At 34.5% G+C, this 23,010-nt stretch overlaps 2 protein-coding genes and 1 pseudogene across 2 annotated transcripts; all 3 read right to left on the reverse strand.

The window, feature by feature from the left end:
* Nucleotides 1-3,135: 3,135 nt before the first annotated feature.
* LOC145816422 (cation/calcium exchanger 4 pseudogene) lies at nucleotides 3,136-4,343 on the reverse strand (annotated as a pseudogene).
* An 11,773-nt stretch (nucleotides 4,344-16,116) lies between these two features.
* Nucleotides 16,117-17,035, reverse strand: LOC145816438 (protein FAR1-RELATED SEQUENCE 9-like). The gene is made up of 2 exons (XM_082912552.1): nucleotides 16,299-17,035; nucleotides 16,117-16,198 (listed from the first exon to the last, which is right to left on the reverse strand). The coding sequence occupies exons 1-2, from the start codon at nucleotides 17,033-17,035 to the stop codon at nucleotides 16,117-16,119; spliced, it is 819 nt and encodes a 272-aa protein (XP_082768678.1).
* Nucleotides 17,036-17,080: 45 nt separating this feature from the next.
* LOC145816453 (protein FAR1-RELATED SEQUENCE 5-like) lies at nucleotides 17,081-17,782 on the reverse strand. The gene has a single exon (XM_082912553.1). The coding sequence runs from the start codon at nucleotides 17,780-17,782 to the stop codon at nucleotides 17,081-17,083; it is 702 nt and encodes a 233-aa protein (XP_082768679.1).
* Between the last annotated feature and the right edge of the window lie 5,228 nt (nucleotides 17,783-23,010).

A 23,010-nucleotide genomic window follows, 5' to 3' on the forward strand; every position in this document is an offset into this window, starting at 1 on the left:
CAAATCATCAATCAATTTCAGATTCGGCCGCCGATGAGGCCTTCAATTCACAATTTAAACACAAGGCATGAACAGATAATCAAACAGTCAACAGATAGACATACAATTAAACAGATATACTTCATCAATTCAGTTCCAGATTTCAGTCAGTCAGTTTAGTACTTCAATCAATTCAGTTACCAATCATAATCAGTCTCAATTTAGCAGTAACCAGTGGTTAATTGGTAAACAGTGACAAGGGTTATTACATTTTCATAAAAAATGGATGTAGTCACACACAAGCACAAACTCTTATCTCACACAAGGTGCATGCCTGATGAATTGATCATAATATTAGGGATGGATGGATTTTACTGTGCCATATATGCTTCTTTGCCTTCACTTAGTTGGGAAGTCATGGTCATGAAGGAATTAGATGCCACAACATAGAATATCTCTATATCGGTGCCCTCTATGGCTGGTATGATGTCCTCTAGAGTGAAGGTGTCAGTAGTTCGCATGCAATCTGTTACCACGGTAGGCACTCTGGGGGCACTCATCCCCATAGACTAGCATCATCCCAGCTTGTCGAAATACCAAACTCAACAGAAGAGGCCCTTTAGCAAAATCCTCTCCAACTCACCAGAGTGATGTTGAGCACTGCGATGAAGCACATCACGATATCCGATGCCATAGCTGCCCACAACGCCCAAGTCACAAAAGTTTGAAGTATAGAAATCTCAGAGCATAATGAATGAAAGCAATATAGTACATGATTGAACAGGGATTAAGCCAATTACCTGATCGGGGGTGACTATGTTGAAATACTATCTAAACTTGTAAAAGCTTGACAACTGTGGGGACTGGTGGCGATGCTAACAAAAGTATTGTCGGGACCAAGGGATGATGTGCTAGTCCATCTCCTGAGCGTCAAGGGCATTAGCCCTGAAATACTCAAAGCTCTAGATCTACAATTCAAAGAGTTGATTAGTACAAGATGAGGCAAAAATTTTAGAATAAATGCATAAATGACATGTGCAATGTAGAAATGACATAAAACAGTAAATTGTACCTTCCATCATTTCTAATGCCCTTCGATGGTCATCTCTCAACTACGCATGACAACACTAGCGTATCTGTAGAGGGTGACTAGAGCAGCACCACCCCAATCGTAGTCGTCAATGTGATCAATGTCCACCATCGTCACTAAGTAGTGGAGATGTATCTTGTTTAGGGGCGACTCCACATAGTAACCGATGGGGTCCGAGTAACCCATCAAACTATCAAAAAAAATTAAAAAAAAACTATTTATGTTACCAATATTTTGTTTGATATAAATTAATCTCATTAAAAAATTAAGAGACCCCCATCAAATATAAATTCACGATCTATTGTTTTGAGAAGTTTAAATCACTCTTACAATTATTAAAAATAGTTTTTGAGTTTTTTATTTTTCATTTTTAGTGAACTTTTCAAATATTTTAAGTAATTTTTTTTTTTTTACTTTGTGGAATCACTTAATCTACACACTTAGATACATTTCAAAAGTAAAATATTTATGAAAAATATTTTAAAACTTCACTTACATACAATAAATAAATAGTATATTTTTATTTTTATTTTTTTTTTTTGTATTCGTTGAATTTTTTAAAAAAACAATTACCGATATTTTGTTTTTTAGATGCACATAGGTCAGGTACATCTAAAAAGTAAAAAATATATATTTTCCCCCTCTAAAGATAACAAAACACAAAAAATAAAAAAATAAAAATTGTTTTTGAAAACTCAAAATCATTCAAAGCCAAACAAAGTAAATGTTGTTTAGTTTAATTTTTTTTAATAGAATTTATGGAACTTAATGCCTTTGGAGTGGCCCATCTATAAGCTAGTGCAAATTTATTAAAATTGCCATTTTGAAATTCAAAAAGAAAAAATCAGCTACATATGTATAAATAAATCAATTACACTGCAAAATATACACACCTCATTGAGCCAAAACTCAGTCAAGGGGCCACTCCAAAACTCATGCCCCTTCATATCTACAATATATACTCAAATCTGGAATATTAACTTCATCACTGCATATATATATATATATATATTCAAATCAGAAATTTCGTGCAAAATTTTGAGTGAAGAGAGAGAAGATCAAAGTGAGCAAGTAGCCCTTGAAGATAATACAAATAAACATAAAAACTACTATGATAAAACAAAATAACACATACCAGCAATAGAAGCCAAAAGACACTACTATAATTTGAAGTTTGATTTTGCACCTAATAGAAAATGCAGTTGCCTACACTATACAAATAACAGTGACTATTTAATCACAAACAGATAAATATACATATTAACCACCCAAAAAAGTAACAAAAAATTTCATCAATAATACAAAAACGACTACTTACCTAACAAACAAAAATCCAACTAATTTTAACCACCCCAAATTTTTTTTCTCCCCCTAATAATAATTAAGCAACCAATCCAATTTCCAAATGAGAAGAATATGTTCTCTAACATAAGCATTGTCTAATATGAAAATGAAGTCAATAATTAACCTACAAAAATCTTGAAAGTAAAGAAAGATTGCACTTGTAATTTCAGTGAAACCAACAGAATTTTAACTGAACGTTGCTTACCTCTAGTGTTCAAATTTGATTTTCAAATTTCATGTTTGGTTTGATTTTCATATTATACTGAGAAAGATTGCACTTGCAATTTCAGTGAAACCAATAGAATTTTAACAGAATACTACTTACCTCCAGTGTTCAAATTTGATTTTCAAATTTCATGTTTGGTTTGATTTTCAAATTATACTGAAACAGGGAAATCACAACATAAAAGTAGAGGATGGTAAATTCAAAATATATCATCTTATCTTTGTACAAAACAAGCAATCATAAATCAGAATAAAGCATACAAAAGCATTGCCATATCCCTTTTTTCTTGTAGTGAATTTAATTGTACAACAATTGATTACCCATTTCCAACTTGCAAGTACAATAACTGATCATGATCATGGGTTTTTTTCTTCTCCTAGTCCTTCATGAGAAACAGCTTCAAGATGACAATAATAGATAAGACAAAATACGCATCATCATCTTCAAAAATCTTTGTAGTTAACCTGCTCTTCCTTAATATTCGCTACATCAAATGTCAACTTAGACCAGCCAATGATATGATTCCCGTGGCACTGATTACCCTAACAGAGAGAAATATCAAGTAGAGAGCAATGCTACCGACTCCAAGCCTCCTAGTAGGACGCATATCATTCCTTAGTAAAACAAGTGGCCAAATAGGTCCTGAGATGAGAAATCCCATAGTATAGAAGAGGCTTCTGTCTTGTGGAACAATGTACAAGCCAGGTTTCTCTGACCAGGATTCAAGCAGCATTGAGAGATCCTCAAACCAATAAGTGAGTTGAACACTAGACTTGCATAGCATCTAGACAAGGTGATCTACACACCATCCCCACCATTGATTGCCAGTGCAACATTTGACACTAAATCACCCATCGAGTTACCCCATGCCAATAAATTTAATCCAAGGATTGATGGATTAACCCCTAGAATTACACCCAATCCTACCAACAAAGCAACAAGCTCGTTTGCAATCATGTAGAACCAAACGATACTTATCAAAAATCCATCCAAAACCAATGGAAGTAAAAACTTTTGAGGTGGACGATGTGATCTAGTGTACCAAAATGCAAGAACACCTAGTGCACAACCAATAGAAACACCAAGCGTATAAGAAACCTTTCTGCTTTCAGAACCCACAGTCTTGAGTACTCTAGAGAAATGCCAAAAGAATGGGAGCAAGTGAAGCACTGCCTACAACGTAGAGACTTTTGATCAAGATTCCTCCTCAACTAGAGGAATTGTCAACCAGCATGGCACTGTTAAAGGCAACTCCATTATCAAACATAGTTTAGAATAGGAGAATAACGAGTGCTCAGTTTCTATGCCATCATCAGTCCAGCCCCACACAGGACTCTCATTATCAGACACCTTAGTTAACTGATTTGAATATATTGCGACATTTGATGCCCACATCTACTGAGGCAATGCACTATGGGATATGATTGTATCACTTTTTGTGTCCATGTCAAGCAAAGTACTATAGATAGAGTCACCCTCTTGGTTCCATTGAGAGAACACACTTCCTTTGACAGGAAGCAACAACGTAACAACATCCAATTTCAACCTCCGAGCATGTTTCTTCAAAATCTCATTCGCAGCAACAACAAATGCATAAACCGCATAACTCAAGACAAATGCGATGGCTCCCCCCACACTCACCTTACAAGCATACAAAATCAATGAAAGTGACACATGACGAGCTGCATGTGGAATATGTGGCATGGGATACACCTCTCACATTGCTCCAACTTGCATCTCCATATAAGTGCAATTACTTTAAGTTATTCACACTTTAATGTATTTTCTTCTATATATTATGTTGTGGGTGTTAATGTTTATATAAGTTACCCTTATATGTGATTTGAAACAAGTTTGCTTGATTTAGGTTGCACAAACTGTTTATAATCTAAAATAAATTCTAATGCTAACCATGTTAGCCGTGTCACGTTCAAATTGATATGATCACAAGTAGGTTAGGTTAGTGTCATGATATTTGACACGCTTAATTAAATGGATCATGTTAGTGTTGGGTGTTTTGGACATGAACCCATGATGACACGACACGACATGACATGATTCATGCCTCACTTGGGATGAGGATATTCTTAGCATGCGTTTGGATCAAGGATTTGCGGGGGATTTGTGGAAGGAAGGAAAAAAAGAAGGGAAAATATGTATGAAATAGAAGCTAAGGTAGCGTTTGGCAGAGTTTTAGAATTATGATTTGAGAATAGAGTTGTATTTTGAGTTTGTGAGTTTTGGAATTATGATTTGAGAAGAGAAAATTTGTTTGGCTATGAGTTTTGAAAAGAGTGTTGAATTGAGTTTTGAATTTTTGATATGACTTATGAAATGAGAAAAGTTGTTTGGTTATGAGTTTTAAAAAGAGTTTTCAAACCTTAATTTAAAAACTTATAACTCATAACCAAACACACAACTCAAAACTCTATTGAAAATTCTATTCAAAACTCATAACCAAACTCTTTTTAAAATTTAATTCCAAAAAATAATTTGTCATTTTGGTCTAAAAAAATAATTTGTATATTTAAAAAATATCAAAAACAAATATATATATATATATATATTTTCCAAATAACAGGTGGCGATTGACAATTGCAAAAAAAAAGAAAAAGAAAAAAGAGAGTATTGTTCCGGTCAAGCGGCCAGACTGCCGGGTAGACCAAAAATTCAAAAATTGTCTAGTTTACCAAACGTGTTTTCAAAATGTGTTTTGAAATTGATTTGGAATCAAAATTTGAAAACTCAAACCAAACATAGCATTCAAATATGAGGGTGGAAACTTGATTTGAAACTCACACCTAACACAGTCTAAATTTTTTCACTTCCCTATCTATTTTTCTCCCCCTCCATAATCCCAGAATTCTTAATCTAAACATAGCCTTGAAAGTTTCGAAGTGAAACACTAGAACTAGCAATCTTGATGAGCTGCAATACATGAGTTCAATGGTTGCCTTGTTGAACTACTTGTGGAAGACCTTAATGCCAAAGTTTGGTTCACTTGGACTAAAAAACAAGAAAAAGGAAAAAAAAACCAGCAAGTTAGATAGAGTATTAGTTAATAATACCCAATGGGTTCATGTTTTTAACTATCATTGTTCTAATGTTTCCAGTTATCACTTTAAATACCCAAAATTAAATTGAGAAAATTTTCAAATTCTTGAATTTTTGGATGAAGCATGGATACATCAAGGAGATTTTTCAAAATTCAACAAGTATCAGGTTCTCTGAGTATTGAGAATGGGTTTAAAATTAAAAGACTTGAGTTTGTACGAAGAAAAGTGAACAAAAAACACTACTCTAACTTCAGTTTGAGAGTCATTAGAAGCAAAAGAGAAACTAAATTAGATCCACGTCTTTTAACTCTCCATATAACCATAAAAAAACAAGAGGCCCTTCAACATTATATTAATTTGTTTGTTGCAAAAGAATCATTCCACAACTACAATGCTAGAATAAGATTAAAGTTGACAGCCATAGAATGAGGAATAATACTATCAGCCATTATGACAATAATGGGAAGAAATTAGAATAGATAAATGAGATTAAGGCTTTGAATACACACACACACATATATATATGTGGTATAGATATATTATGTATGTCCACGTATACGTATTTCATCTTTTTCCTTTAGCCAATTTTATACTTGACTCAATAGAATTTTTTATTTTTTATTTTTTTGAGCAGGTATTATGTTCCATGTGCCAAACTAGCATTTTGCCTCAGAACATAACTAAATTGAATACAGGATCAGAACTTTGTTCAAGTGATTGTGCTTCTACATCATTTATGTGAGGAAGTAACAAAACATACTCTCTCTCAAGAATGCTTTTGAAAAGTAAATACCATGTGAACATTCAATTAGGCCCCTGTGGCACAGACAAGAAGAAAGTTAAATTCTAATGAATCAACCACCTAAGCAGAGCTACAAATGAAAATGTGTTGTGTCAAGAGACTTAAAAAGGGCCTAGAACTGCATTGATCCACAAATTGTGTTAGGTGTGGAAGTGAATGACTACAATGCTAACATTGTCAATCACATTGTAAGCTAACTCAAACCACCAAAAACAGCACTAATCACCTACTCAAGTTTCACTGAACATGAAGTTTATTCAAACAGATTTTCCATCCAAAGATTTTCACTTTATTCAGAACTTTCTGTAGCCAAATCTTCTTCCAAAATGCCCTTTCAAAACTCGCCCCATCGGAAGAACTGACCCATTTTTCTCTTCTTTGCAAATCCACCTCCAAATGATATGTCGATTAATAGAAAAAAGAATGCCATTTTTAGTGAAGTGCCAAACCAGCTTGTCATCAGTGACCCTTGGGAAAAAAAGGGATTTTACATATAAACTCAGCTTCAAAATCCAAAAAGCACTATGTGATGAGAGCTTCATTGCATTTCAAACATCAGTGCTTTCATTAATAATGGAACAAACTTTAGTGTAACGCCCTCAAAATAAACCCATTATATATACATCATTGACATGCAATATTAAAAGAAAACAATTCATTATCCCATTCATCAGAGTATTATTAAATAAAAACATTACATGTAATACCAAATTAAATGCCCTACGGGCTTACATTTTTTCCAAGCCAACACTTGGACACAAAATATGAGTTCTAACTCAAATACAAATAAAGCCCTAGGCTTGATTATATATCAAATAAAAAAAAATAACTAAAGATGGTCTTCAGAATCCAAAAGCTAAATCCTTCCAAGCTAAGTCCTTGGAGGTAGCTTATCACCTGAACCTGAAAATGATGTTCCCATAAAGGGTGAGCCGCAGCCCAGTAGAAAAATACTAAACCAAATATAAGCATTGAATAAAGCATTAGCATTCAATAGATGGTTAACCAAGATAATCAATTACATCATCTTACCGTCTCATGACAATATTGTCTAAGACACGTTTTACTTTCCAACTTTATCAATATGGCTCAGAACCTGGCCAAACTTACAACAGTGAACTATATATATTATATTCACATTCTTCCAATGTCAACAAACAGATGAGACTCAGGCTCAAATCAAACACTTCATACTTCCAGTTTGATACACATTTTAGTGCTGTATCAAATAAAACACTTCAATATAAATAAGCACACATAAAAGTGATGCTAATGGAGTCCATCCCCTATCTCCTCCCAAACAAAATCCGGTTTAGAGGTCCATCCCCTATCTTCCCCTAAACCGTGGAGTACATCCCCTATCTCCTCCCACACAAAACAATATATATGCAAATGCAATGCTCAATCAATACACGTATTTTCTGTATTAATGCAATAGTCAAAATTATTGACTTAACCAATGTGATTAGTTTCAGTTATTCCTAATCCACATGCAATGTCTACAACAAACACGACTATCCTCCACCGATAGCCCAAAACAGTTATTTCTAGACTGGAAATAAATATATCAACAATTCAATAGGCGAGTGATTTTAATTATCCAACTACACCATTTAATCAATGAATTCCTCAATTTCATGCATTTAACCAATTTCCCCAATTTCCTTAAATTAATTATACAAATTAATTTATTAATACAACTAGGGTTTTTCCCAAAATTACCAAAGTACTCCCAACATATCAAAATACCAAAACTTAGGAAAAAACTTATAGGATGGAGTAGGAAATCCCTACCTTGAAGCGAAGAACTCGAATGGAGAAGATGGCGAAAACCAAAGTGCTCCAAACCCAAGATTGTTCAGATTAAACGGAAGCCCTCGACCCATAAAGGGTGAGCCACAGCCCTTCAAACAACTTCGGAATTATGAAGGATATGAAAAGCCAGAAACTCTTCAAAAACAAAGCAATACAGAGATAAAACAAACAAACAGTTTGAAGAAGCTCTGCAAATGTGTAGTAGCTGAAGACTGTAAGTTTTGACCAAAAGCAAATGTGTACCTTTTTAAAATGTCAGTTATAAAAGTATATTCAGGGACAAAAATAAATTCGTACGAAAAGGTTTCTTTTTGTGACAAAAATTCCAAAAGCATAGTAATTCATTATGAAATTTTCAATTTCGTTGCTAAAAATACAACAATGACACTTTTGGCAACTAAGATAATTTGTCCCTAATTTTTTTCTCTCTAATACGTAAATTTGTTGTGGTGATGACCAGATATGGGCAAGTTCGGATCAAGGGAAGAAATTAGTCATAGCATATAGATTTTGTGGAGCTTATTAGAATCCAAATATTGAGAGTTTCTCAAAGCTATATGTATCTCACCAGCAGAATTAACAGAAGAAACAGAATAAATTTCCAAAACAGATTCATAGGTTGCCACTATATGTGGATCTTTCCGAGAATCTGCAATTGAGGTGGGTTTTATTTTATGTTTCCAGAGAAAATAAAGTTGTAGTTTTCCAGTGTTGATACTTGGGTTAAATCAATCAAATATCCTTGGAAACCCATTGGATACACTAAATGCAAATTGTTTGGACATAACGAAATGAAATGCTTTGTGGGAAATAAAATGAAAAGTAGTGGAAAATGAAATCAACAAATGAAAATCCTGAAAAGGAAGAGTGGGTCATTATTACTTAGAAAATAAAATAAAAATAAAAAATTGAAATCGAGGAAAAGATGGATATTGGGGAATGCTCCGACACTGTTTTCGAAGAAATTTCAAAGAAAAGGGATTGTCAAACGCAAGGTGCTATTAGGTAGGCCTCTCATTTTGTCACATTGATGATATTTATTAGGACCTATAGGTTAATTAAACAATGTGAACAAAATGATTAGCTTTAAGGCAGATTAGAAGGGGAATGATGCATATTAATAAATGCTTTCCAAATTGAGAAAACATTATAGAAATGCTTAGGAAATAGTTTAATTAAATGATGCTAATTAATGAACCAAGCTTACAACTAAAAGACCTGTCAAGAATACCCATACCTGATTTGAAAACAATAAACAGAGAGAAGTTTGGAAATTCATAAATGAGAATAAAATGAGAAAGAAAGAGATACTCTTACACTGTTTCCTTTTACTTCCCTTCCACAAATACCTCCTTAAATCCTTTATCCAAACACAACTTAAAAGTTTCAAAGTTGCAAACCTCTGAACAATTATTACTTGCACAGTTGAATTTCTGGATAATAATATGAAGTCCTGTTTTGTATCCCCCCTTGGGATGAAGATACTCTCAAAGAAATCGAAGATGATTTCTTGGCCCCTATAGGTTCAGATCATTGTCCTCCTGTTGTTACTTTGATGCCTGGCATTGAATTGAGAAAAACTTTCCAAATTCTTTAGTTTTTGGATGAGACATGGGAATATCAAGCAGATTCTTCAAATTTTTGAAAATTCGAATAGTTACACATTCTCAAGTGTTGAGAAATGAGTCCTAAAATTAAAAGACTCAGTCTGGTTTTTGAGATTTAAACAAACTGTTCTAACTTCAGCTTGAGAGTGATTGAGCTCGCCATATAGCCATAATGAACATGAGGCCCTTCAGCATTATATCAATCTCTATTTTGCGGAAGAATCATCCCACAAGTTGATAGCCATAAATGAGGAATAATATTCTCAGCCTATACGACAGTAATGGAATGAAATTAGATTAGATAAATGAGTTTAAGGCTTTGACAATATGTATGGCGTAGACATGTACGTATGTCCACATACATGATATATGTATTTCTGCCTTTTTCCCCTAGACAATTTTATACTTGACTCCATAGTTTTTTTATTTTATTTTTGCAAGTATTATGTTCCAAGGTCCAAACTAGCATTTTGCGCTACGAACATCTACTAAACTGAATACAGAATCAAAACTTGGTTTAAGTAAATGAGTCACTCAATAGTTGTCCTCTCTAGAACAAAAATAAAAATAAAAATTAGCATTTCAATACAAAAATGGAACCACTCAATAGTTCTCATCTTGGAAATTTGAAAGGGGGAACAAATACTGAAAAACCATTGAACTAAATCATTGATGAGGTCATGCATAATGAATAGGAAATCGTAATCACTTGAGGATTGAAAATATGACGTTGATACCAATTCTTGAAAATTCTTGCGACCTAAGTCTTCCATTTGCTCTTGACCATTTGATTATTCAATTAAACCTTCAGCCATCCATAGCAAGATTCCTCCTTCCCAAATTCGTAGTCCTTTGGGATAATTGCGCGGTAGGAAAAGCACCCCTTTAAATGAGAAGGGAGATGAAGGTAACTCAATTTCAATGCTGGGAGAATGCCACTTTCCTCATTCCATATATTTCTGTTTAGTATCTCTTTCCATTCATGTTCTTCCTGTTTACAATGTAGTAAGCTGCCAAGGGCCTTGGCTGCCAATGGCAAGCCTCAGCACCTATTCACAACAATTTTCTTACCAATTGATTCCAATTCTGGGTATTCCGTGATATCTCTATTCTCAAATGCATGTTGGTAAAAGATTAAACAACAACTATCATATGATAATGCAACATTTGTGTTTCGTGTTGTCACAATAATTTTACTTCCAGGTGCTCCAGTTCCAAATGGCGATCGTAGCAAATTCCACCCATCATATCCATAATCCCACACATCATCTAGGACAAGCAAAAAAAAATTTCTTCCAGTGTGTGTTTAAGTTGAACTTGAACGTCATTTAAGCTGCCCAAATTACATGAACGATGAGTGAACGACTCGAGAATTAACTTTGTTATTCTCAGAACGTCGAATTCATCAGAAACACAAAGCCCATGCTTTCAGATTGAAATGCTTTTCCACTTGGTTGTGATTGTAGATGTGCTGAGCAAGTGTAGTCTTGCCAATCCCACCCATGCCTACAATAGGAGTTACATCAAACTTTTTTGCAGTAGGTGCATCCTCAAGTAGCAATTCGACAATTTTCTTGATGTCTTCATCTCTGCCATGAATGTGACGCTCCCTCAAACATGTACTTGGTGATATTGGACATATGTTTGTAGACATCTTGCCAACAAGTTTGTTTTATCTAAACCAAATTCTTTTCCTTTCGCAGCAATTTCTTGCAATTGACTAGTAATCTTATTTAGCTTAGACCCATTTTTCGATTGAACGGAACAATAGAGAGTCGTCGAAACATAGCTGGTCTTCTTTCCATCATCTTCTCCTCTGCCATTAGCTTCCTTTCGAGGGATGATGCTATGGTACATTTAGGTGTACCATACATTTAGTTATGAACTTATATGATTTTATATCATAACCTATACCATATTAGTCATAACTATCACCATATTAACTCATAACTTAGTTATATTCAATTATTTACTTATACCATATTACTTCATAACCAGGTCATTAAAAGTGACCTGCTAAACAGGTCACTTTTTATAGTTATGAGCTAAAATCATATTTCTTCATAACTATAATCAAATTGATCATAACTTAGCTATAACTACATCTCATAACCAACACCATTTTGTTCATAACTAATATCACATATTTCATAACCACATCTCATAACCAACACCATTTTAGTCATAACTAACATCACATATTTCATAATCATAATCACATATCTCATAACCAACACCACTTTGATCATAACAACTATCACATATCTCATAACTATTGATCGCATATCTCATAACCACATCTCATAACCAATCCCTTTGAGTCATAACCAACATCACATATCTCATAACCACTAGTCACATATCTCATAACCAACACCTTTTTGTCATAACTAATATCACATATCTCATAACCACTAATCACACATCTCATAACTACTACCCACATACATCATAACCACATCTCATAACCAATCCCTTTGAGTCATAACCAACATCACATATCTCATAACCACTAGTTACATATCTCGTAACCAACACCTTTTTGTCATGACCAATATCACATATTTCATAACCACTAATCACATATCTTATAATTAACACCTTTTTGCTCATAACCACATCACTTTGATCATAACCAACATCACATATCTCATAACTACTAGTCACATATCTAATAACCAACATCACATATCTCACAACCACTAGTCACATAACCAATATCTCATAACTCATAACCATTAATACATATAGCATAACCACACCCTTTGACACCACTTTGCTCATAACCATTACCCACATATCTCATAACCACTAACACATATAGCATAACCAAATACCCTTTGACACCACTTTGCTCATAACTATTACCCACATATCTCATAACTACTAACACATATAGCACAACCAAATACCCTTTGACACCACTTTGCTCATAACCATTACTCACATATCTCATAACCACTCATAACTATTACCCACATATCTCATAACCACTAACACATGTAGCATAACCAAATACCCTTTGACACCACTTTGCTCATAACCATTACCCACATATCTCATAACCACTAACACATATAGTATAACCAAACACCCTTTGACACCACTTTACTCATAACCATTACCCACATATCTCATAACCACTCATAACCATTACCCACATATCTCATAACCACTAACACATATAGCATAACCAAACACCCTTTGACACCACTTTGCTCATAACCATTACCCACATATCTCATAACCACTCATAACCATTATCCACATATCTCATAACCACTAACACATATACCATAACCAAACATCCTTTGGCACCACTTTACTCATAACCATTACCCACATATCTCATAACCACTAACACATATAGCATAACCAAACACCTTTTGACACCACTTTGCTCATAACTATTACCCACATATCTCATAACCACTCATAACCATTACCCACATATCTCATAACCACTAACACATATAGCATAACCAAACACCTTTTGACACCACTTTGCTCATAACTATTACCCACATATCTCATAACCACTAACACGTATAGCATAACCAAATACCCTTTGACACCACTTTGCTCGTAACCATTAGCCACATATCTCATAACCACTAACACATATAGCATAACCAAACACCATTTGACACCACTTTGCTCATAACCATTACCCACATATCTCATAACCACTAACACATATAGCATAACCAAACACCCTTTAACACCACTTTACTCATAACCATTACCCACATATCTCATAACCAACATCACATATATCATAACTACTAATCACATATCTCATAACCAAACACCTTTTGACTTATAACTATACCACTCTGCTCATAACCAAAATCACATATCTCGTAATCACTAATCATATATCTCATTACCTTTACCCACATATATTATAACCACATCTCATAACTAGCACCCTTTGTTTCATAATCAATATCACATATATCATAACTACTGATCATATATCTCAGAACCACTACCCACATATAGGGGTATAAATTTAGCCCATGAGCTCGCGGCACACCCCAAGTCCGCTCGTGCCCTGGGTAGGCCTAACTAGGCTTGAGTCTAAACCCAACCTAAGACCCTGAGCTATGTGTTCTAGAGCCCGACCCGACCCTGGTGTGTTATGGAGTGTGACCCATCCCGTGAGATCGCCCCAAAATTTTCTTTCCCATCTAGCTCGACCTGACCCCAATGGCTCCTTGCCCCCATTGTCAGTGCAATGGTCAAAAATTTAGATCAAAACAATTTGAAAGGGTCATATAACCGTTAATTCCACCAACAATCAATTTTATTTTTTTTTATTTTTATATATATAAATTAACTCCTCCCTCCCAAGTCCTATAAATACCACCCCTCTCACATTTTATTTCTCACAACAAATTTGTCTCTCAAACTCTCATTCTCTCTAAACTTTCATACATATACAAATCTTTGGCCGTAGTTATGATTTTATCAATTTGTACATATCTTATAGAACTGTTGAAAATGAATATTACAATTTTGTTGTACTGTTTTGCTATCTCAGCTCTCTTCATCTATCAAACATCTCTCTCATTCCTTACTGTCACTGTAGATATCTCCGATGTTCCTTATCGGAAACAACACCATCTTTGACATTATTTTCACAGACGACAAGTCCGTTCAGTCTCTCTTACTCATATTCCCTTTCCTTTCGCTCTATTGGTTAATTTTCTCTAACTCTCATTTTCTGTTCCATGGCTATAAGTCGTGGATTAAATTATTTGATTATTGTCATTACATTCTGTGTTTATCTGTATCATTAGAGATCCCAATTGGTGATTAAATTATTTAAAAAATTTAGATGTTTTTGTTACACCAATTAGTGGATAGTTACATAATTTTTGGTTAATGTTATGAAATTTTGGAAATTAGTTACGACATTTGTGATTTTCTAGAATTTTAAACAATTTCGTTACGCCAATTAGTGATGCAGTTATGTATTTTCTATTTTATATCACAAAACTTTGTGACTTGATTACAATATTATGGTCTGTTTGGTAACTATTCCGTTTTTAGTTTTCAGTTTATATTTATAAAAATTTTAAAAGATGTAAAAGGCCTGTCACCTTTCTTTATCCTTTTCATTGCTGTAAAAGGCCAAGACCCTAGATTGAGAAGGGTGTACCAACTGAACTCTTCAAGATGAAAAAAATAAAATTCTCGAATCATAGAACATCGATGATAAAAGTAAACAAGAGGTCGACAATAACAAGGCATGCTGCCAATTAGTTCCAATTGACGTTTTGGTGGCAAATGCTACTGTGCAAAGAATTGTCAGAGCTAAAATGATGGTTTGGCCATTTTCAAGAGAATATTTTATGGGAAAAGACGATTGAATAATGGCATTCAATTTTCTATATGCACTTGCTGTTGCGCATTTGCTTCGAAAATGTGCGAAAACACTAAACAAAATGGCTTCATAGCCTTTGCTAGAAATTTATACAAAACAAATATCCATCAAAATACTAACAGATTTAAGTCCATACAACAAAACAAATATCCATCAACCATCGTTTAAGAGTATTTATACAAAATACTAACAAATTTAAGTCCTCAATTTTTTTTTTAAAAAAAAATCTTAGTTTAGCTCCAATATCACCTGCTCGATCATAGCAACTATTACCCATAGCAACACCTGCAAAAACAAATTAAATTGTCGCTAAGGTTTGTTCACTTGAAATTTATGATTCAAATCATAACAAATTGAATTTTGATATATTGGTCATTACACACTCTTTTGTCATTTTGTTTTCGTAAATTATTTATTTTCATAATCAAGTTGTAAACATCATAATTAGTTATGAAATCAAAATGTTCTAGCTAAAATCTATCTTGGCATATCAAGAAATTAGAATTAAGCAGCCACATAAAATTTGCAAAGCAAATGTAAGCAAAATGAACATAATTTGAACTGAAAAGATGCCATAAAAGTAATCACCTAGAGACGTATCCGCATCAACGAACGCTGAATTTTGGACGACTTGTGCATCACAACTACGCAAGTCATTAACATCCTTGCTCAACTGCACTGGAGACGTATCCACATTAGTGACAAAAATTCGTCTCTTCACAGGGTGGGTCTTACATGGCCTAATATTATTCCTGGGACGCTTCGGTGTAAAAGGGGTGGGAGTACCAATTGGATCATAATCATCCTATTCCTCAAACAAATTGCTACCCACTTGTCCCGTTTTATGATCGTTTTGGGGGCAAGTTCTCCTTGTGTGGCCGACGACCCTACATTGTCAAGTAAATCACCAATCATTAAAGAGAACAAAAATGTCAACACTACCTCACAATAACAAAATTAAGACACAAAGCACAATATAATGTATACCTGCAACACTGGCATCGCCTTGGCTTTCGAGGTTTAGCCATGTAGGATCCCCCAGTATTCCCCTTCGTGTTCACTACTTTCGAATCCCCAACCCCAAATGGCGGCAGTGAACTTTTTCCTTCATCAACATTAGTTCCCTTGGCCATGCAAAGCTGCTTCATCCGACATGTCATAGTGAAAAATGCATTCCTAGCCTCTTCAAATCCTTCAGATGTTTGTGAGGCATAGTAACACATTTCAGTAAAAGAAGAGCAAAGTACCCTAAAACGCGTCTCCTGTGTGAGAGTGCTAGAGAATTGGGCTTGGCAATGTTGTTCACCAACCTTTCTTGTTTGCTTTGTCCAACGATGCATCACACAACTTGGGAGAATTTCAGTCATGTGTTCGCATTTCATCACAGAAATCATGTGGCTGCAAGGAAGTCCAAAGAACTCAAACTTTTTGCAACTACATTTCATTATGCTAGTTGCGGGATGGTATGACACTTCCCGTGTGGAACCAAATTCAGTGTACTTTGAAAATTTGTATATGCGATGATTGAACTCCTCTTTCCTTCCATCAAAAATCAACAATGCTTCCTCAATTATTTCATTACGGAACATTAAGAACAAACGTCTAGTAAAGATGGTTGCTGCATGTTTCTCTAGAGGCTGAAGTGTTGTGGTAAGACAAGGATCACTGTTGTCAGTTTTTGCCTCGGCATCCGCTTCTTTGTTCCGTAATCGATAAAGGGCCATGTCAAAACATCTAACAAATTCGAATAGTTTCAATTTTCATTTGAGTTACTCATTGAAAAGAGCATGCATACCCTCACAACGCTGACTGCTCTTCATTCCAGCAAAAAAATGACCACGCAAATATGACTGAGCCCACATGCCTTTGTTGTTGTAGGTGTCTGATACCCACTTGTTATTTTGAAGGCCATATTTTCTGACCATCTTACTCCAAGCTTCCTCAAATACAACCTCATTCGCATCAAGATCCATGAGATGCTTCAAATGTCCTTCAAATCCATCGACTCGAACATTTCGCTTGGCATTTCTGTGCATATGCCAATTACATAGACGATGCTTGGCATTTGGAAAGACTTTTTGTATTGCCTCACGCATGGCCATATCCCCATCTATCAACACTGACACTGGTCTTTTGTTATCCATGGTTTCTAACAACTTCTGCAAAACCCATGTGTATGTTGCAATTGTCTCATCAACAAGCAAGTTGCATGCAAATATGGTGGTTTCAAAATGGTTATTGACCCCGACGAAAATAACAAAAGGTTTGTTATATGCATTCGTTTTATAAGTCGTATCAAAGACCAACACGTCACCAAATGCAGCATAGTCTAGGCGAAACCTTGAATCTGCCCAACACAATTTGCCTAGCCGGTTCTCTTGATCCTTGTCATACTTGTAAAAGAAGTAAGGGTTAGCATCAGCTTTTGCACATAAGTAAGCCAAAGCACACTCCGCGTCACCATCCTTCATTTCTATTTTGCACTCGGCTTGAATATAATTGTGCAAATCCTTGTGAATAAAGCCCACATTCGCGAAAGACCCAGATTGTTGATTACGCGTGTGTCCGTGTTATTTGGTGTTGTATTATGTTTTTGGAATAGGTGTTGGTCACCTGCCACAACCCGTGTGTTAGAGGTTTGGAGTATGGCTCGCCACGTGGCATGCTCAGGGTGTTTGTTGGGTGCCACAACATTGGTAAGTACACTAAGGCTTGTTGTACTTTTTGCATTGAACTGAAACAACCCATTTAAAATGAATGACCCCAATGTGGCACCACACACACTGATTTAAACACATGAACCCAATAAAAACATTGAATACGAATGTGCCCAACACAGACAAATGACCTCGGTGTGGCACACCATACAATTGAACTGACATATGTACGCAACATAGCTATCCTAACACGCAATCACCAAAAACAAACCATGCCTTCAAAATTCCAAGAATGTCGACAGCGAAATTCCGATTCTCCGTCAGTTCGGCACACAAAGCACCTCCCACAGACCCCGTCACAAAACCCTAACGTAATGGAGGAAACATCTTCTACTACAATTTTTGACTTGCCAAATATGCACAACTAATCCCATCAAAAACATCCTAATAGAAAAGGAAGGGTTACCAAACAAGAGAAATAGGATCAAACGGGAAGATATTTCCCCACTAATAGGACTAAGGAAAATGACTTAGACCCCCAGCTGGGGGTGCTGGGGGTCGTCCCTGATTGGTGCAAAAATAGTTTTTTTTTTTTTGGATTTCAGCCAACCACACGCTGTTACGTCACTGGGGGTGCCACTGGGGGTCAGAAGCAATGCCCATAGGACTAATTAGAACAACAGATGCAACGTTGGGACCAATTGGTGCAACTGTCTATTGGATGGGATTTATCGGTAAATATCCCAAAAATTTAATTGAAAAAAATATCCCAACAGTTCTATAACATATGTACAAATTGATAAAATCATAACTACGGCCAAAGGTTTGTATATGTATGACATATTAATGCGAAAGAACCAGAGTTTTGAGATAAATGTATTTACTAGATAAAGAAATGTCACCAAAATGAATAGTGTTGAAATAGACAAAGAAAATAGTGACGAGTTCAAGGATCTATTGTAGAGACACAAGAGTATAGAGAAGAAGAATCCAGTGAGGAAGAACTATCAACGATGGTCGTTCGATGATTCAGCGAAATAGAGAAGTCTGATTAAGAAATAGAGAGAGCTCAGGCACAACTAGGACAAATCAAGAGAAAGAAAATTGAGTGGAGAAAAAAATGAAGAAAAGTTGAGAAAAAAATTTAGGAGAAAAATTATTTAGTGCAACAAAATAAAATCACGTCATAGATAATTTTTATCAGCATATTTTTTATTAAAATTTAGTTAAATTATATATATATATATATATATGTCTATAAGTGTATATAGATATTTTAAAAAGTATATCGTTTGTATATTATTATTTCTATTATCTTTAATGAAGATACCATGACTAAAAATAAATCTAAAATAGAGATAGGTGATCAATTGCAATTGTCACTTAGGGATGACACTTCAAAATTAATTGAGAGAGTTGAGAGTTTAGAGAGAATGAGAGTTTGAGAGACAGATTTGTTTGTGAGAAATAAAATGTGAGAGGGGTGGTATTTATAGGACTTGGGAGGGAGGAGTTAATTTATATATATATATATATAAAATAAAATAAAATAAAAATTGATTGTTGGTGGAATTAACGGTTATATGATTCTTTCAAATTGTTTTGATTTAAATTTTTTACCATTGCACTGACAAAGGGGGTAGGGAACCATTGGGGTCGGGTCGAGCCAGATGGGGAAGAAAATTTCGGGACGAGCTCACGAGATGGGTCACACTCCATAACACACCAGGGTCGGGCCGGGCTCTAGAACACATATCTTAGGTTGGGTTTAGCCTCGAGCCTAGTTGGGCCTACCTAGGACACGAGTAGACTTGGGGTGTGCCGCGAGCTCGTGGGCCAAATTTACACCCCTATATGTGGGTAGTGGTTATGAGATATATGATTAGTGGTTATGATATATGTGATATTGATTATGAAACAAAGGGTGCTGGTTATGAGATGTGGTTATAACATATGTGGGTAAAGGTAATGAGATATATGATTAGTGATTATAAGATATGCGATTTTGGTTATGAGCAGAATGGTATAGTTACAAGTCAAAGGGTGTTTGGTTATGAGATATGTGATTAGTAGTTATGATATATGTGATGTTGGTTATGAGATATGTCGGTAATGGTTATGAGTAAAGTGGTGTCAAAGAGTGTTTGGTTATGCTATATGTATTAGTGGTTATGAGATATGTGGGTAATGGTTATACGCAAAGTGGTGTCAAAAGGTGTTTGATTATGCTATATGTGTTAGTGGTTATGAAATATGTGGGTAATGGTTATGAGCAAAGTGGTGTCAAATGGTATTTGGTTATGCTATATGTGTTAGTGGTTATGAGATATGTGGGTATATGTGTTAGTGGTTATGAGATATGTGGGTAATTGTTATGAGCAAAGTGATGTCAAATGGTGTTTAGTTATGCTATATGTGTTAGTGGTTATGAGATATGTGGGTAATGATTATGAGCAAAGTGGTGTCAAAGGATGAGGTTATGCTATATGTATTAATGGTTATGAGTTATAAGATATTGGTTATGTAACTAGTGGTTATGAGATATGTGATGTTGGTTATTAGATATGTAACTAGTAGTTATGAGATATGTGATGTTGGTTATGATCAAAGTGGTGTGGTTATGAGTAAAAAGGTGTTAATTATAAGATATGTGATTAGTGGTTATAAGATATGTGATGTTGGTTATGATAAAAAGGTATTGGCTATGAGATGTGTGACTAGTGGTTATGAGATATGTGATGTTGGTTATAACTCAAAGGGACTAGTTATGAGATGTGGTTATGATTTATGTGGGTAGTAGTTATGAGATATGTGATCAATGGTTATGCGATGTGTGATATTTGTTATGTTTAAAGTGGTGTTGGTTATGAGATATGTGATTATGATTATGAAATATGTGATATTAGTTATGAACAAAATGGTGTTGGTTATGAGATGTGGTTATAACTAAGTTATGATCAATTTGATTATAGTTATGAAAAAATATGATTTTAACTCATAACTATAAAAAGTGACCTGTTTAGCAGGTCACTTTTAATGATGTGGCTCAATCCTAGCCATTGATTTTTTATGTACCATACATTTTTTGAACAAAATGTACTATAGACTTTCCCCCTTTGGAGAGCTTCAGTGGCAAACTCGTCTAATATGTCATCTGCATCATAAGCCAAATGGTGCACCTCTTCTAGCCACTTCTTGATATGCTTGTTGTACATCTGTTGGTTCTCTGCATCAGCCAACAGAATCTCTATATCCACAAATGTCTCCTTCAAATTCTGGATGCCAGTGTCAACGTCCTCTCTGCTCACTAAGTTGATTAAAAAAGAGGACAATTTATCAACCATAGCTTGTACGAATGGAGAGATAATGATCGTTAATGCATCCATGTATTTTATTGTGAAAGAAGGAAATGTAAGAAACAAAGTAATATAGATATCAAAAGCAGGTTGAAGAAGCTCTGCAAATTTGGAACAACTTTGGTGGGTAAAAGATATGAAAGGTAAGAAATTGAGTCGAAACGAAGCAATACAGATATCAAAAACAGGTTGAAGAACCTCTGCCAACTTGGAACAACTTTGGTTGGTAAAGGGGATAAGAAAGGCAAGAAACAAAACAATACAGATACCAAAAACAGGCTAAAGAACATTTGCAAAATTCAAACAACTTTAGATGATGTGAAAGGTTATAAACTGAGCTAGAATGAAGCAATACAGAGATGAAAACAAACAGTTTGAAGAAGCTCTGCAAATGAGTAGTAGTTGAAGATTGTAAGTTGTCAAAAGCAAATGAGAACGTGATGAAAGAAGTGTATGAAGCAGAGTCCTCCCTGATCTACATTGAAATCATAAAAAAAGAAATAAAAAAAAATTGAAAAAAGGGAGTCAAATAATGGCATCTCATCTCATTGGCCCATTTTCCAGTTAAGTTGTTTGCTACTTTTATTTTATTTTATTTTTTATAGGGTAAATTACAAATACACCTATGAAATTTACTTAAAATATGATATGTTCTCTATAATTTTGAAAATTACATCCCACTCATTGAAGTTTCAATTTCATAACAAATAATCCCTTTTATTAATAAATTATCAAGACAATTAATAATTTTTAATGATGTCATAAATTTATTTCATTTAATAATTTAGATAAGAGTAATTTTATTATTGTATAGGAGAGCAGTTAAGAATTTTATTTTTTCAATTAATTCTGTTAAATAAAAAATTCTGATAATAGAATATTTGTAATTTTATAAACTACAAAGATAATTCATATTTTAAGTAAACTTCAAGAATGTATTTATAATTTACCATTTTACCATTGTTTTTATTCATTTCTCTGTATTTCAATGGGCATTCTAGCATGGCTATCGATAGAAAAAAAAAAAGGAGTTGTTAAAGAGTCTCAATTAGGGGTGGGCGCGGGTTAGTTGCGGCCACGGAACCTCCAATCCGCCATCCGTCCGCTAGATTAGCAAATTAGATAAAATCAATCCGCATCCATCCGCCAATCCAGTGGATGTGGATCGAGTGGATTGGCGGGTTAGCAGGATGGATGTGAATTGGTTTGACGATTTAAAATTTTATAAATTTTCAACATAATTCAACTTGTGTACTTTCTCAAAAAAAAAAAAAAGAGTATTACAATCAATGACTTAAAAAAGTATTACAATCACTGCATGCCTCATTCAAAGAAAGAAAGTTTAAAACTTTAGAATATTACAATAACTGTATGTCTCATCCACATATTACAATCACAGCATGCCCCATTCACATAAAACATTACATAAAGTATTACAATTTGTAATTCTTAAAAATAAAAACAATTCAAACCACCAAAATCATGAACAGAGCAGTAATAGAGATTGTATGCCTCTATATTGTTACATCTATAGCTGTTTTTGAAAACAAAAACCAACCAGTATATATCATCTTTTTTATTTATTATTTTTAGAGTTAAATTTAAAACCAAAAAATATAGATAAATAATACATTTATTTTTTTTTAATTCAAAAATATATCCAAGTTGAAAACTCTTTTTCAACAG

This window comes from Camellia sinensis, chromosome 2, assembly GCF_055761805.1.
Source record: "Camellia sinensis isolate YWXY chromosome 2, ASM5576180v1, whole genome shotgun sequence".
Lineage (NCBI taxonomy): Eukaryota > Viridiplantae > Streptophyta > Magnoliopsida > Ericales > Theaceae > Camellia > Camellia sinensis.